The 17,678-nt window shown below is 42.3% G+C and overlaps 1 protein-coding gene across 1 annotated transcript; it reads right to left on the bottom strand.

The window, feature by feature from the left end:
* Positions 1-4,945: 4,945 nt before the first annotated feature.
* Positions 4,946-17,245, bottom strand: LOC306917130 (myosin heavy chain, fast skeletal muscle-like; the record flags this gene model as incomplete). The annotated part of the gene is made up of 37 exons (XM_079495263.1): positions 4,946-4,966; positions 5,067-5,195; positions 5,751-5,846; positions 5,956-6,060; positions 6,146-6,316; positions 6,442-6,567; positions 6,669-6,872; positions 6,998-7,306; positions 7,461-7,585; positions 7,734-7,899; positions 8,039-8,222; positions 8,736-8,932; positions 9,037-9,155; positions 9,309-9,435; positions 9,545-9,934; positions 10,022-10,112; positions 10,581-10,726; positions 10,818-10,994; positions 11,132-11,374; positions 11,616-11,871; positions 12,152-12,288; positions 12,410-12,533; positions 12,665-12,782; positions 12,892-12,979; positions 13,267-13,331; positions 13,560-13,863; positions 14,008-14,178; positions 14,258-14,407; positions 14,562-14,680; positions 15,200-15,338; positions 15,835-15,938; positions 16,024-16,122; positions 16,288-16,351; positions 16,458-16,550; positions 16,670-16,778; positions 16,874-16,901; positions 17,242-17,245. 37 exons carry the CDS (start codon positions 17,243-17,245, stop codon positions 4,946-4,948), a joined length of 5,298 nt encoding a protein of 1,765 aa, XP_079351389.1.
* Between the last annotated feature and the right edge of the window lie 433 nt (positions 17,246-17,678).

Here is a 17,678-nt window from a genome sequence, read left to right as displayed (position 1 = left end):
CACAGAACTAGCTGGGCCCCTAAAAAGGTGAAAAGTGAATGACCACTACCAAGGTGTAGTTTATTTTTATTTATCAATTACTCACCCCATGAAGCCTTGAATACAAGGAGATTGTCGCATTCCTGATCTAATATTGTAATATTTAATTAATTGAAATAAATAGGAGGCCTTCCGGCAAAACTATAATTAACATAAAACAACTGTGTAATCACTGGGAGGTCTACTGTCCAGTTTTTATTAAAAAAATCTTTATATACTACTACTAGTGCTCTCTTTAAGATTCATCTCATATTTAGTACTTCAAATTATAAATATTTTAATATTGGATCAGGAATGCGAGAAAAACACAATTTCCATGAATCCAATTAAGGCTTCATGGGGTGAGTAATTGATAGAAGAAAAATCACACCCGTGTGAAGTGTGAAGTAAGTGGTGCAATTCCGTGTGGGTTTCCCCGGGGGGGGGGGGTTCCAGACCCACAGGAACGCACCCAGGGTGCCGGCCCGATTCCGGCGAGCCGCCCCGCGTCCGAAACGGTTGAGAAATGACAGAGTTACCGTGTGGGGGTCCCTCTACTATACTGTACTGTCACTGTACTATACTGGCACACCCACAATCACCATATATACAGTTAATATGTGCGTGTGTGTTTGTGTGTGTGTTCGGTTGCGCACAGGTGGTGAAAAACAACCATGCTGTTTTCGTGCTCAGACGCACCCAGCCAGCCAGCCACCCAGGCAGGCAGGCACCCACACCATAGACCCACACACATACTCACTTAAGGCGGCTACCAGGGGGGAGGGGGGGGGGGGGGGGGGGGTCACACCCTGGCCCGGACCTCCTGGGGGCCCGGGCTGTCAGATGATCGATGGACGATTATTTACACAATCACTCACGACAGATAAAACCAGCGGGCCCCCGCGAATCCCGCATCCTCCCGCAATTAACCAGATACAGAGCTTATAGCTATAGCCTATAATAGCCTACACTTTAGCAAAATATCATGTCTGATGAGAATGTACTGCGCTGGACTTCACTGTACAAGCACCGTGGAGTCTGTCTCACACTCTCTCCAACAGACATCCTCAGCCACACTCCAAAAGTGGCAGCACCTGTCACTCATTAGTATGCTAATCACTCTGTGAGGACTTAGGAGTGCATATGTGTGGAGTTACTTTTCTCCACAACGGACTTTTTCGCTTCTAAACCAAACCCTTGCTTTTCCCTGTGTGCGTCACTCAGCAATAAGGTGAAGCAGAACACAAAGATGAGTAGCCTATTTATTTTTTAACACGCAGCACCTCTCTCTCTCTCTCTCTCTCTCTCTCTTTCTGTCTCTGTCTGTCTGTCTCTCTCTCTCTCTCTCTCTCTCTCTAGCATGTGTGCGCACAGCTGCGCAATGTCTGTGACTGTGACACAGACGCGGTCAATCTCAGCAACTGTTTGCGTAAACGTATAATTTATTTTCCGATGGGGGGGTTGGGGGGGAGGGGGTGCTGCTTCTGTTGGGAGCCTGGCCCAACGTAGTTCCGCCAGTGGGTTGCACCACTTAAAAATGTGGGTGAGCTACCTCTTTAAGCTGGGCGCAGCCAGGACACACTACAGGAAAATCAATCTTCTTTTTCAATCAGGCAGTTTCAGTCAGAGATAGGACTTTGTGACTCTGATGATGATTTTGACCAACAAGCTTATGCAAAGGTTCACATATAGGGGAAGGGGATACAGTCAGAAATCATACACTGTGACTGCACTATTCATACACCAAAGCAAAATCTCCGGAAAGGATAAGTATCTTAAAAACAAACAAAAAAGTGCCCTTATTTAGTAGTATTTATTAACTGTTGCGGTCCTGTTTGTGTCAATCAATCAATTGCAGGTGTACGTGCTACAGACATACTGTACACACACACTGCCAGTCAGAGGCAGCTAGCACCGCTTAAAATCAGTTCTGTAAGCTCACATGTCAAATGTCATGTCAAGAATATTTGAAACAGATCATTATACAGTACATATTGAAATACTAGATCATTACACAGTATATTGGTAAAAATATTGATGTAATTGATCATAATACAGTATGCATTGATATAATACCTCTGTCTATCTACCTCACTGTCTGTCTTATCTACCTCTGTCTATATCTCTGTGAGTCTTGAAGTACTGTTACAATTATGTGATGTAATTTCTTACTGGTTTGATGTTTTATTTATTTATGTAAAACCATTGAAAACTGCACTGGAGTAACATGGTATGAAGACCAGTTTAAATACGGTTTAAAATAAACAAAGTATTTTAATTTAAACTATACCTTTCTTATGATTTCTGTCTATCTAGATTGATTATCCGCTTATTGGGTGGCTTGTACATTAGTTTTTGTTTTCTTTTAGTTTAGTTTTGGGGAGAGGGGAAGGAATTGGCTAACTTTACAAAAGATTGTGAAAATCTTTGAAAATGGGAAAAGGACAAAGAAACATTTTGCATAATGCCATGCCCAGAAGAGGGACTAATGTGGTTAAATACAGGAATTTGGAACATTTGGAAAAGGTTTGATTTTTACTTTTGTAAATTATTTGTCGTATTGGGCATAAAAGTGGTGGCCTTGTGTGGTTCCACCCAAAAGTCCATTCAATTTTACCATAGCGATTTCCAAAAATATATTTTTCAATTATTTTAAGCCTAGAATGAAGCCACCGGTGAATCATGACACATAACACATTTGATTCTTTGAAGTAAAAAAAAAAAAAAAAAAAAAAAAATATTCAGACATATCTTTTCACAGAATCAAATGTTTTATGGTCATGATTCACTCTGTCCGAGAGCCCGAAACGTCATAGCAGCACTCGGGTGCAAAAAATGAAAATCCTACAACTGGAGCCTACACAGTTGAGAGTGTTCTCTTTTTTGTTCTCATGATTCACCACGCACCTGCTTAATTCTAGGTTTGGAAATCTCTATTGGGAAAAATGATTAGATTTTGGATCAGTGGAGCCGCCACTGCTATACTCTATTAGCAGACACCCGACATCTCTTTATGTCTGGTGTCTGCTTCCCTCACCTGTCCTCCAAGCAGGACATTTTCATTTCATTTTCTATTTTCTCACCACAGTGATCATGGAAATCGCTGCTACACTTTGGGACGAATGACTGAGTGAATTGTTGTTGAAAGAGCCCCTGGACAATGCACAAGCTACACACTGAGATACACAACAGCTGGCAGTGCATCCAGCGCTACTCAACCCGCGGCCCGCGGGCCGCATGCGGCCCGTTCAACATGTCTGTGCGGCCCGTCCTCCCGTCATGGTCATACCAATAAAAAATATTTTTGTTCTGCTTTCAGTGAGGAAAAGTCATTTCTAGTGTTTCTAACCACACAATGCGACCATGCGCTACTGAGCTGTTTGTTCTTCCTGCTGACAAAAAGTGTCCGTGTTGTTGTGGATTTACAAGTCCACACTCACAGCTGCAGCATGCATCCACGGCGCGCTGAGCAGTTGTGTATCGGCTCGCGTTCGGTAAACAACATCGTCATGAGGAAGTGCAAACAAGTTACGGGCGCGGACAGAAAACAGCATGTTTTGGGCTTGTGCAAAGCAGATCCTCCTGGCTTGTTTCGGAAAGGATCAACCTATGTATCTGAAAGTGCCTTAACAATGGGAATTATCAAGTAAAACAGCGCAAGTCTTTCATTGACAAGACCCATGCATGCACGACTATCGGAGGAGTGGCGAAAATGCACTCAAGTCACTTGAGTCTGCATTTTCGCCACTCCTCCGATTCACATAGTAAGAAATCTCTCTCTCTCTCTCTCTCCCTCCCTCTCTCTCCTATCTCTCCCCCTTCCCTCTCTCGCTCTCTCCCTCCCCATCTCTCTCTCTCTCTCTCTGTGGGCAGATGTTTTCAAGTATAGGCCGAGTATTTTGTCTTTTTTTGCACTTATTACATTGTTGCACTGTTACTATTCACGTGTGGTGAATGAAGCCTGATTCTTGATTTGGAATCAAGTATATCCAGAGAGCCATAACATTATATCCAGATAGCCTGAACCCATTAAGTAGGAAATATATGTTTGTTTCCAAAACTGTAATTTATAGGTATGTTATTATTTGTACCAGTACATGAGACTGTGATATGGCTTATTACTTTCAGTAGTATTGGCCTCTTGGTTATCTCTGATATTTGATTTATTTGCAACAGTAGTCTGTTCATGTTCTCATCTCATTTTGTAACTTAATTTCATTATTAATCATTCCATGATGACAACAATTTTGTTCAATGAGGTTTGGCCTTTTCTAGATGGAAATGTAGTCCGTTCTGTGTGTTTCCTCAATTTTTAGACTACTCATAGTGTGTTAGAAAATCACAGACAAAAAAATCCAATATAGGACCAACATTATTTGGGCTTGCGGCCCCTTGGACTTTTGGTATTTCGCTAAGTGGCCCCTGAGCCATCCTAAATTGAGTAGCCCTAAGCTCAATTTGCGTTAACCAAAGCAGGCCTACTAAAAACATAGTGGGCGGGGTGAGGTTTACATGCGTAACCAAAGTTGCGCCTCCCATTGGGGAAATGCGCCCATTTTTGTAAAGCACTCTTAACTCTTGTGCTCGAATAATGCCTTCATACTTTCACCTAGAAACTTAACCTAGAAAGTGAATGTATTTATTTGTGCATGCTGCTACCCTCTGTTTAAGTGCACTATACTTTATTGTGGACATGTGAGTTGGACCCAGAATTCAAACCTCACAAAAAGGTATTCACAAGACAAAGTAATGAATACAAGAAACAACAGGATACTATTCTTGCCACCTTTATTGAATACAATGGGTCATATTTTATGACTGTATGGTCCCTTGAATAAGAAACAACAACATACTGTTGTTTCACCTTTATTGAATACAATTGGTCATATTTTATGACTTTGTACGCCGGTGACTTGAATTGGAGAACTTATTCAGCAGCTTCTTTTCCCTGCAACGATAGGACAATAATGTTAGATATTCAATATGAATCTTTAGATAAATCTTAGTTGAAGATAATGAACCTTCAGTTCATATTGAACATGTATTACCTTGGCGTCACGACTTTTAGTTCTCATCTTGTTGACCTGGCATTCAGCGATGTCTGCACGCTCCTCCGCCTCTTCTAGCTCATGCTGAATCTTCCTGCTCTTGGTCAGGTGAGAGTTGGCTGCTTCCTCCTACAATATGATAGACATGGTTCAAAGCCTCAATATTTGAAAAGAGCACCATGCAATTAGAATCCAAACAAGACGATTTCAGGAACTTGTATTGTGTGTGCCTTGGGACCACAAGAATCGACAGGTATTCATTGGAATGGCACTATCATGGCTTTGTTCTTGTTCGGCACCCCGAGCCAAAAAGATTCTCAGCTTACAGGAAACGACATTCAATGATTTCTGTAGTCTATTTTGGAAATGTTTTACTCTCATGCCTGAAACACATTGCCTGTGTCCGCAGCATGTGTGCCTTGTTTAGCAGCAGCAGCATGCTTCTTTCAGCACCCATGTTACAGTCCCAGGTTCTACAACGCCCATGTGGGCAGTGCAGTTTCACTGTGTGCGTGTCATACAGCACAAGCATGGCAAGCTAGAAATGCAATGTGCCGCTCGTGGAAAGCAGCAAGATGGATACTGAACAATGCTCTGTTGTTGGTCATATTGACATTACATAAGTGATTCCTGTAGTTAAACTATGATAACACCACACGTCACAAAGACGTAGATTTGTCTTACCGCTTCCTCCGCCTGCCTCTTGTAGGCCTTCACCTTCGTCTGCAGCTTGTCTACCAGATCCTGAAGCCTGGCAAGATTTTTCTTGTCCTCTTCAGTCTGAAGTGAGAGAGAATTTATAATGTCAGTTGTATGTCCATGCGATCTCTGTTCATTTTGTCGGTGGCACGATGGTCATTAAAGTGAGCATGATAATATAGTAGTGTACCTGGTATGACAGCTCCTTCACTCTCCTCTCGTACTTGCGGACACCTTTAATAGCGTCTGCTCCGCCTCGCCCTGCATTTTCAACCTCTGCCTCCAGTTCTCGCACCTTCACAGTTGAATGATACATTATGAAATGATTTCTTCTTAATATTTAATTGACTAAGTCGTGTTGAAGTAAAACTACACCTTACCCTGACTTCCAGTTTCTGGAGCTGCTTCTTGCCTCCCTTCATGGCCAGGTTCTCAGCCTCGTCGAGGCGGTGCTGCAGGTCCTTGACCGAGACCTCCAGGTTCTTCTTCATCCTCTCCAGGTGAGAGCTGGTGTCCTGCTCCTTCTTCAGCTCCTCGGCCATCATGGCAGCCTGGAAAGGAGATCAAATATACAGTACATGAAAATGTGGACTCGAGACACCAGGTCTAAATGGGTTCATATATACTATATATATATATATATTATAATAATTGAATGTTAGAATGGATAACTTACATCAGTGATGGCCTTCTTGGCCTTCTCCTCAGCGTTCCTTGCTTCTTGAACACTGTCGTCCACTTCACCTTGGACCTGCATCAGGTCGGTTTCAAGTTTCTTCTTGGTGTTCAAAAGGCTTGTGTTCTAAAAAATAAAATAAAATAAAGATTCGGTTTTGCAATGTTTGTGTGCATGACTTACTTGGATATGTTGGATATGTTGAGAGTTATTTTTCATGGACTTACCTGGGAGTGCAACAGGCCAGCACGTTCACTGGCGTCTATCAGTTCTTGCTCGGCCACTTTGCGGCCTCTCTCCGTCTGTTCCAGAGCCACTCGCAGCTCATCGATCTCGGCGACCATGAGGCCGTTCCTGCGCTCCACCATGGCGGCTTGTTCCTTCACGTCATCCTGGCCTCTGCAAGCATCGTCGAGGTGCAGTTGGGCATCCTAAAACAAATCACATTTGAGGTGGTCATGTTAAGAGAAACATCAGAATGTGTTCAGATATTCGGAGAAGTTCTGTTGTTTGAATGTGTCTTAACGAATATGTTTCTAACTACTATGTTTTGCACCTTAAGCTGTCCCTGGACGTTCCTCAGCTGCTTCTGGGCCTCGGCAGCCTGGCGGTTGGCGTGGCTCAGCTGAACCTCCATCTCGTTCAGGTCTCCCTCCATCTTCTTCTTGATTCTCAGGGCATCGTTTCTGCTCCTGACCTCAGAGTCCAGAGTGCTCTGCATGGTGTCGGTCACCCTCTGGCTGTTCCTCTTGATCTGCTCCATCTCTTCGTCCTTCTCTGCCAGCTTTCTGTCCACCTCACCCTTGATCTGGTTGAGCTCCAGCTGGACCCGGAGAATCTTAGACTCCTCGTGCTCCAGAGTACCCTGAAATGTAATACAGGATCAAAAGGTTATAGGATGTTTTAATGTAACATTGAATTGATCATATACTCATTACTCCTACACTTTTTGAATATAAAACCTGTTGCGAGAAATCTAAAATATGGTGCATTGTTCATCTAGGAGCTAAAAGTGTTACCTCGGCTTCCTCCAGGGCTGTCTGGATCTCTGACTTCTCTGTCTCCACTTGTTTCTTTGACTTCTCCAGCTCATGGATGTTCTTTCCAGTCTCACCGATGTGTTCAGTCATGTCTGAGATCTCCTCTGCAGTGGGTTGAAAATAATGAGTGAATTAACTTTCCATTCAGCAATTATTTTGTATTTGCATTGCAATTGATCTTTCTTTTATTTTTATTCCCTCCCCCCTCTTTTTTTGTACAGTTATTAAAAGAATGATGTAGAGAAAACTCACGTTGCAGGTTCTTGTTCTCACGCTTCATGGTCTCCAGTTGGTCCAGGGACTCCTCGTAGGAGTTCTTCATCTTAAACAACTCGGTGCCGAGACTACGAGCCTCTTTCTGCGCTCCCTCCAACTCCGCCATGCCCTCTTCATGTTTCTGCTTCCATTCTGCCAAGACCTGCACAGGAGCAGTAATGAAATGTGTCATTTACCCTCCCTTTAATTAAGGACCTGCACAGCATTTGAAATGTGTCAATTACCCCGACTTTAAGGAGGCAAGAATGATTTATGTTTTAAAATAATGTATGTCAAAGCACCTTATCGAAATTCCTCTGTTTCTTGTCGAGGTTGGCGGCCAAACCGTTGGCCCTCTCCACATCGATCATGAGGTCTTCCACTTCACCCTGGAGTCTCTGCTTGGTCTTCTCCAGAGAGGCACACTTGGAATTCACAGCCTCGATTTGCTCCTCGGCCTCCTGGAGACGCTGGGCGAGCTTCTTCCTGTTGGTCGGTTTTGAATAGAATCATTGTGAGCAATATTTTGTTACAGTGAGGGGAACCTTTTTCATATCAAGGCCCATTATTCATTCAGCATTTGAGCCACGGACCACCATTTGATGAGTTCTAGCCTCGCAGCTAAAGGATATTTTGTTGTTGGATACGATTTTGATGTGGTACCATAGTACAGGGTTGAACTGTAAAAGAATATAAAAATCTACATTTTCTAATCGTGTAGACATCTTGTAAATTAAGTAATGCGTACAATGAGCGTACAATGAAACCAATACGGGTCCATTTGGTTTCATTTTACACTCAAGAGTTCAAAATCTATAAGGGTCCATTTTAGTTACCAACTTATGTTTATGTTTATTGAAGGATTCCCATTAGAGACACATGACTGAGCCTCTAGTCTTCCTGGGGTCCTCCATCATTTAGCTGGGGACCACCTGGAAGTTAACCCCCTCAAGGACCGCTGGTTAAAAACCACTGGTGTGAACAACACTGATCACTTACTTGGCCTCCTCCAGCTCCTCGGTGCGTTGGACAGCGTCAGTCTCGTACTTGCTCCTCCACTGAGACACCTCAGCGTTGGCCTTGGACATTCCGCGCTGCAGCTCAGCCTTGGCCTCTTGCTCCTCCTCAAACTGCTCCCTCAGGAGGTCACAGTCGTGGCGAGCTGATTGCACGGCGTGGGCGAGGGCGTTCTTTGCCTGGCGAAAGAAAAAAATGCCAAAATAATGTCAGACGGATAAAATTACAAAAAGACGGAATTAGGCCTATTCATATAAACAAATAAAAGAAAAGGCCGCCTCACCTTAACCTCCTCTTCAACAAGTCTCTTCAACTCCTCAATCTGCTGGGTGAAGGCCTGCTTGCCTCTGGTGAGCTGAGAGACGAGAGCTTCTTTCTCCTCAAGTTGACGACCAAACTCACCTGGTTCGACATTTTTATGTTAGTTTCAATCATGTAAATAATCTTTGATCAATACATATTCCTTATATTCCTGGGAGAACTGCTGATGAAAGCATTATCTCTAATCAAGAAATTTGCCTAATTGTGCCTAAATGAAAAATAGTGCACATTTACCATTTTCAGTCAACAGTCTTGCTCTCTGAGCTCCAATATCATTGATCTGGCGAACATTCTCATCACTCTTGGACTTGATTTCACTGAGTTGGTCCTCAAGGGTGCGGCACATCTTCTCAAGATTTCCCTGTTAACATTGGACACATTCAATCACTGAAGTAACCTACAATGTATTCCCTCTTTTTCTTTCCCTGAAGTATTTTGTCAAGAATTAACACAAACGCAATCTACTCTACCTTTGCCTTAGCGACGGCCTCCATGTTGCTCGACAGGTCATCGATCTCCATCTTGTATTCACTCTTCTCCTTCTCCAGCTTCTGCTTGACGCGCTGGAGGTTGTCGATCTGCTCGCCCAGCTCTGCGACGCTGTCCGCCTGTTTCTTACGGAGAGCAGAAGCAGTGGCCTCATGCTGCAGGGTGGACTCTTCGAGGTCACGGCGCAGCTTCTGGAACTCAGCCTCGCGCTTCTTGTTCATCTCGATCTGAGCGACGGTGGCACCGCCAGCCTCCTCCAGCCTCTCGCTGATCTCCTCCAGTTCCCTGGAGAGATCGGCTCTCTGCTTCTCAACCTTGGCCCGAGCGGCGCGCTCTGCCTCGATCTCCTCCTCCAGTTCTTCAATACGAGCCTTTCAAATTAATGGACATATTAGAATCCTAATTTACACTTATCACTAAAATCCAAATTTACTTATCAATCGTAACAAAAAATATACCTGGAGTTCTTTGATCTTCTTCTGCAGCTGGGCCCCCATAGATTGCTCATCCTCAATCTTACTCAGAAGCTGGCATACTTCAAACTCCTTCCTATGGAATACAGTAATATATATACATATGTTAGTGGTAGTTTTTCTCCATCGCATTTCATATTATTATTAGGGGTACAGCCCGAAGGGCGTAGACCCCTTATTGTTAACGTAAATATTCCGCTGTTTTAACAGTTTTGACATTTCTGAGCTATCGTTTTTCACGAATTTCGATGGAGGGTAGAGGGTTGTGAGGATCCCTGAGGAACTGAAGCTCACGCTCATTCGTCAAAAGACCTCTAACCTTTAGATCTCTAGATGAAAATGTATGATTTGCTCGATCCATTTTTTTGGATATCATATTTCATGATCATATTTCATCATATTATATATTATTATATATTATATCATATTTCATTTCATCATCCACGGAATGTGAACAGTTCTCAAGTTATGTGGATTACAGACGTACGTACACAAACAGACAGAGACATGGTGCATTTATAGTTAAGATTGTGCTACACATTACTTCTTAATCTTCTCATCAGACTGCTGCTTGTCATTCTCCAGATCCATGATGGCTTCCTGGGCCAGTTTCAGATCTCCCTCAAGCTTTCTCTTGGTTCTCTCGAGGTCCATGCGGAGCTTCTTCTCTTGCTCCAGAGAACCCTCCAACTGCACAGCAATATATTTGTCTTATTATTCGGTACGACAATAAACACACTGTATTCAAATTCGAAACATCCAATTGACTTGATAAACTCACGTCGTCAACTTGCTGTTCCAGCTTCGTCTTGGCCTTGGTCAGAGTGTTGACCTTGTCCTCCTCTGACTGCAGGTCATCCAGGGTCTGCTGATGTGCTTCTTGGAGCGCCTTCTTCTCCTTGGTCAGCTTAGCAAGACCCTCGTCCTGGGAGGCCATCTCCTCGGTCAGGTTTTTCACCTTTAGGCGAAGAAGCACAACGAATGGGTCATTATTGTTCTAGAACTTGATAAGACCGCTATGCTAGAGTGTACCATCGTGAATTGATCGTTATTGTTCTATAACTTGACAAGACGGCTACAGTGTATAATCTATACCTTGTTTTCAGTGGCGTGTTTCTCTTTCTCCACTTTGGCCAAGGTGAGTTCCAGGTCGTCGATGTCCTTCTTGAGCTCAGAGCATTCGTCCTCCAGTTTCCTCTTCTTGGCGGTCAGTTCAGCGTTCATCTCCTCCTCGTCCTCCAGTCTCTCGCTCGTCTCTTTGAGCTTTGCCTCCAACTGGATCTTACTTTTAATAAGACCCTCACATCTCTCCTCAGCATCATTCAGAGCCTCGTCTCCCTAGTTGTCATTGAAAAGGATACGTGAGGGACATGTCGAGCATTTGTTCTGGGTGAGATATATCAGATTTGTTTTGCAGCTGCCTCCTTGGGGGACTGCCATGCCATCTACATTCGATATCATAACATATATAAGATCGGATGATAAACATATCATTAGCAAGGGTATCTTTGAAAAACAAAGAAAAGGTCCCGCACACTGTCAGCCACTCTGGACAGACAATGTTTAAGTAGCTACTTACTGATGACGCTGCCAGTGCAAGGCCATTCTTCTCCTGCACCAGAGCCACCATCTTCTCTTCCAGGTTCTTCTTCGAGGCCAGGGCAGTGGCCAGGTCAGTCGTCATCTTTTCATAGTTCTCCTTCATCGCTGACAGCTCCTTCTCAGTCTCAGCGCTCTGCAGAAGAGGCTTGATCTTGTAGTAGACCTTCATCCATGGCCAGTGTTTCACAGAGACGAACGAGCGGAGGTTGAACTGGATGGTGTAAACAGCGTCTCTGTGGAAAACCGTTTCAGTGGATCATGATCGAGGGTTTCCAGGTAATACTGCAGGCTGTGACTATAGTTTATATTATTGTGTCATAGTTGTTACTATTGTTGTTATTACTACTCGAGGGTTCTTCTCTTGTTTTTTCCTTGCCACCGTCACCAAAAGCTTGTTCGGCAATGTTTGATATTTTATTAGTGATTTGAAACTTTACATTTCTTTCATTGAACAGCAATGACAAAGTTTACTTACAAATTGTTTCCAATATTAAATTGATGTTTTCAAAGTACCTTGTCTTCATCATCTTCACAAACTCCTTCCTCATGAGGTAAGCTCGTCCGAGAGCCTGAGTCATGGTGACCAGAGTGAACAGCTTTTCATCTCGCATCTCCTCTAGCGTACCCAGCAGACCAGCTTTGAAGAACACCTGAACACAATGTTACAAACAATCTATTAGAGTAATGTTAACTCCTACTCCTTTGATACATACAAAACAGAAAGTGCAAAACTATGGCACCCCATCTTTAAACCAGATTCAGTGTATTTACCTTGGTGTGTCCAAACTTGTACTCCTCAACAGGGACATCAATGGACCCGAGCAGCTTCTCTGAAGCTTTCTTGTTGTCCATGAACGCGCCGTCAGGGCACGCGCTGGCGTTCAGTACTTTGTACCTGTTTTATAAAAGTTCTTGGTCATTTTGCTCTGGCATGTGGTCATTTATTTATTTTTTACTTTGTAAAAGTGGGTCATTTTGCGTTATTAGGTTTGGAACTTAAAAGCTGCTGGAAAAAGGAATAAATACCTCTGCTTGAAGTCAGCGTATGGGATCCTGCTGGGGAAGCCCTTTCTACAGATCCTGATGCCCTCCAGGACACCGTTACACCTCAGCTGATGGATGACCAGGAAGTTCTCCATCAGGCCTGTATACAGTAGATGTTGCTTCATTATTAGAAGAACAAACTCTGGCCAAAGTTGCATTGAATTGCCTCACAATCAATCATAGTCTACATTTGTATTTTCTGTGTTTACCTGGAGTCTTGGACTCGTTGGGAATCAGGCAACGCACAAAGTGAGGATGAGTGCTCCTCAGGTTTGTCATCAACATGTGCAAGTTTGCCTATTGAGACGTAAAAGAGCCAATTTGGCTTGTTATTAGTAAAAAGGTCATACAATATTGTAATTTTTCCTCCACTGCAATTATTTGAACTCTTTAGATACTAGTTACTTTTCAGATTTAGGTTTTTAAAACATACATTAACCACAACCCCTATTTTAAACATCAGCCACAACGGAAATCGTTTAATTCCAACATGAGATGTGCCTATTTCTTATATAATGTTCATAATAATAATGCTTCATTCTTACAGGAATATAATGTTGATAATAATAAATACAAATTCTTACCCTGAAAGCGCTAGACACAGTCTGCATGGAACCACCCTTCTTCTTGCCTCCCTTCTTTGTATTATCTGTTTATATTTGTTAGAATCATGAGTTATCATTAGTCCTACAGAATGAAAATGCCTTCCTTCTTCTGAGAGTTTATAATAGGGACAGGCTGTAATTGCTTGAGTCCAGTCCCTCGGTGTTCCTGTTGGCTGGCCTTTAAACAGCCATAATAACCCAGCATGCTAAAGGCCCCAAACAGTTCCCAGCATCCCAGAACACATTATATTATATTATATGAATAAACATACCTTCAGGCTCAGGTGGGGGATAGAACACAGCGAGCAGTTTAACTGAAGACTTCTGGAACAGCTGAATGACAGAGTCGTTCAGAGGATCCTTGTTCTTCTCCAGCCATCCTGTGACGCTGTAGTCCACAGTGCCAGCGTAGTGGACCAGGGCGAAGTGAGCCTCGCCCTTGCCTTTACCAGGCTTGGGCTTCTCAAATGCCTTGTTCTTCCCCAGATGCTGGTCAAGCAGCTTGTCGGAGAAGGTTTTGTCTGAAGCCTTCGGGAACATGCACTGCTCTTCAAGGATGGAGAAGATACCCAAGGGCTGTGTAAAGGAGACAAAAAAAAGATACCAAAAACAATATTAACATCATGTCCATTAAACTAAAGCACAAAAGAATTGTGTACCTTCTCAATACTTGGACTTGGGTCCATGGTAATGCATACAAATATAATAATAATTGTATACCTTCTCAATCAGCTCAATGCAGACAGCCAAATCCATGCCGAAGTCAACGAGATCCCAGGGAATTCCCTCTTTCATGTACTCTTCTTGTTCCAGAACAAACATGGTGTGGTTGAAAAACTGTTGCAGTTTCTCATTGGTGAAGTTGATGCACAGCTGCTCCAGGGTGTTGAACTGTGAGGGGAAATATATCATTAGCCCAAATTGCCAATCACTTCTAATTTTAATTAATTTAAAACAAGTCCATGCTTACATCAAAGATCTCAAAACCAGCGATGTCCAGCACACCGATGTAGAAGTTTCTCTGCTGCTTGGTGTCCAGCATCTCGTTGATCCTAATGACCATCCAGAAGAACTCTTTCTCATAGATGGACTTGGCCAAGGCACCGACTGAGTTCATGACCTAAGGAAATATTATTGTTCATAGGGGTGTGAATTACACACTTTACAATTTAGACATTTAGGAAACTCTTAATCCAGAGCGATTTACAGTAACAAGGAAGGAGAATATAAAGTGTGTATGAAATCAGAACATGTGAATCATGCAACGTACTCACCTGTGGCACAGTTTGTCCTTTAGTGACATACTCGTTTCCCACTTTCACTCTGGGGTAGCAATACGCCTTAAGCATCTCAGCTGAGTTGATACCCAACAGGTAGCCAATCTTGTCAGCCTCTGGAAAAAAATGGTCATACAATTTGCATTTTAGGCATTTAGCAGACGCTCGTAATCCAAAGAGCGATTTACAGTAAGCAAGGGCAACACAGGCTAGTAATCTATAGAATCATAGGTTAACCAAATAATCATCAGTCTAAACAGTGATAATAATAATAATAATAATTAGGATTGTCCCGATCCGATAACGTGATCGGAAAACGGGGCCGATAACGTCATTTTCGATGTATCGGAATCGGATCGGGAGCAAAAAAACGTAATCGAGACATCCCTACTAGTATCAATTATATCCATATTATCCATATTGTATTGTTGTGATATAGTATAAAGTGTTCTAGAAAAATACAAATTTCGGATTGGGAAAGATCGGTATCGGCAGATTCTCAAAATCAAATAATCGGAATCGGAATCGGGAGCAAAGAAACGAGATCGGGATATCCCTAATAATAATAATGGAACTATATTGAAGATATATTTTGGTTAGGTTTGATTAATAATAATCATAAAGGTGCAGCTCACCCTCTGTGCCGTCAGGTTCCGCCTGCTCCTCACGCTGCTTCTGCTTGAACCTCATGACTCCATGGTGCATGACTGCGCCGGTGAACTTGTAGATCAGCTGTTTCTCCTCACCGTTGAAGCCCAGGATGTCAATAGCTTCCTGATGTCAATGAGCAGAGATGTGTTCAAAAGATTGAGATTAGGCATTAGATTAACAAACATCCTTGATCCTTTAGAACTGTACACTCAACGGTAAACAAAGCAACATACTATATACATCTATTCAGGCTGTCGGCACATTTCTAAACTGACAATTTAAGGACTTTTAATACCTATATAATAAATTAAACAAATAAGACCATTACTGCGTCAAAAGTAATCAACAAATACTTGTCAAGCATTGGCCAAATTGACAAATGATTTCCTAACAAGAGGCAAAACACGTAGATCGCCTATTTTCACAATATTTATCTGTGAAACTGAGTCAAACTAAATATAATGCCTCGACTCTTAACAATTCCAAGTGCTTGTCGGGGGTCCGGGTCACAGCCTAAAAAAAACCTTTGGGAAGCACTGCTTTAGAGAATACATTTTGCAGAGCAACTGACTGCAGTGCAGATAGTGAGTGACCCTTAGAAAGATTAATGTCCACTCACGTCAGTAGCCTCGAGCTCAAGCTTGTCGTCAATGCTGGCCACAGTGACCACACCCATGCTGATCAGCGGGAAGTCGTAGGGGTTGCTGGTGATCAGACACATTTCTGAAAAGGGAGTAAAAAAAGGGGTGAACATGTGTTTTTTTTCATCAATTTATGTTCTCACTGCATCGTCAGTAATTTCACTTACCAACAATCTCAGGTTTGTGGTTGGTCATCATCTGGAAAAAGATGTGGTAACCTCTCTCTGCAGCAAGCTGGTAGGTCACTCTGGACTTCTCCAGCAGATCTATATGGGTTCAGGGTTGTACATGATAACTCATAACTCATAATAATAATAATAATAATAATGGGTTGTACATAACTCATAATAATCTAAATGGGTTGTGCATTACTCAAATTGTAATCCTCAAATAAAAGCATATATAATTTATCATTAGAACTTCATACTTACATGTCTCAATATCAGCACTGGCCAGTTTACCCGTTGTGCCGAAATGGATTCTGATGAATTTACCCTGTTTGATATAGCACAATTTGTTGCATCCAATCCATCTACATTGTGGAATTATTGCAGGTCTTCTCAAAATATATGTAATAATATGTATAATATGTTACACTTACAAAGCGAGAGGAGTTGTCATTCCTCACAGTCTTGGCATTACCATAGGACTCCAGCAAGGGATTGGCTGCAATAATCTGATCCTCCAGTGACCCCTAGAATGTTTTAAGTTTAAAGTTTGGTCAGAATTATTTTAAACTGAATTGCCATCTTGCAATAAATGCTTTATGTTCAAAAATATGTATTTGTTAAAGTAAAAAAAACAAACATATACCTTAATTTTACCGCTATCTCCTGCCGATTTCTCTCCACCAGAACTAGCTGTTGCAAAGTACTGGATGACACGCTTGGTGTTCACAGTCTTTCCAGCACCGGATTCTCCACTGGATATAAATGCATACATTCACAGAAATACAGTTAGTGAATTTGTGTAGGCCTACAATGATCTTTTTTTATTGTATATGTGATGGAAACTTACGTGATAAGGACAGACTGGTTCTCTTTATCTGTAAAATGTAAATCAAAACGTTTAATCATAGTTACAGCACAAGACCATTATAGTTTTCTGCAGCAACGCAGGCGTGCCGTTAATGATGGTAATCACATCCTTGTGTAATATTGCGATTATACAACAGCTACCCTTAAAAAAACATGTCAACTCAATTTCAAACTAAGATATTCAATAATTTATTTAATGACAGATGTAGCTGCTATGACCGAAAATGTCCCTTGAAAAAGGCTGATTTTCTTATTTAAGCACGGCTAGATGTCCCTTTCAACCCATCAGATTTCTTCCTCGAAACTGATATAAATATATATTTTTACATTGTACCGACTAGTACGTACCCATCAGCATGAACTGATAAGCGTTGTCAGAGACAGAGTAGATGTGGGGTGGAGCCTCAATACGCTTTTTGCCTCTGTAGGCATTTACAACCTCCTGGTCGTACACTGGGAGCCACTTGTAGGGGTTCACAGTTGCACAAAACAAGCCGGAGTAGGTCTGAAGGGGAGAAAGAACAGAGAGAGAACATTTACATCAGCCAACATAGCACTGAGCAATGAGCATACCACACACTGTATCTCTGGGACAATGGATCAAGTAGCAGTGAGCAAGTTAAATTCAGAACCATGTCCATGAGTTTGTTTGAATTTAAACTTGTACTCTGAGTCTGTACTTTTCTTTCTTTGATATCTACGGGTGCAACACTGTGCTGTTCTTAGCATGTACGAAAAGCTTACATAGATCATCCATGCTGCATAACGCTCTTTGAGGTTATACA

Source organism: Electrona antarctica (genome assembly GCF_951216825.1).
Source record: "Electrona antarctica genome assembly, chromosome: 24".
Classification (NCBI taxonomy): Eukaryota; Metazoa; Chordata; class Actinopteri; order Myctophiformes; family Myctophidae; genus Electrona; species Electrona antarctica.
Note: the sequence above shows the minus strand (reverse complement) of the source record. Positions and strands in the feature narration are given on the sequence as shown.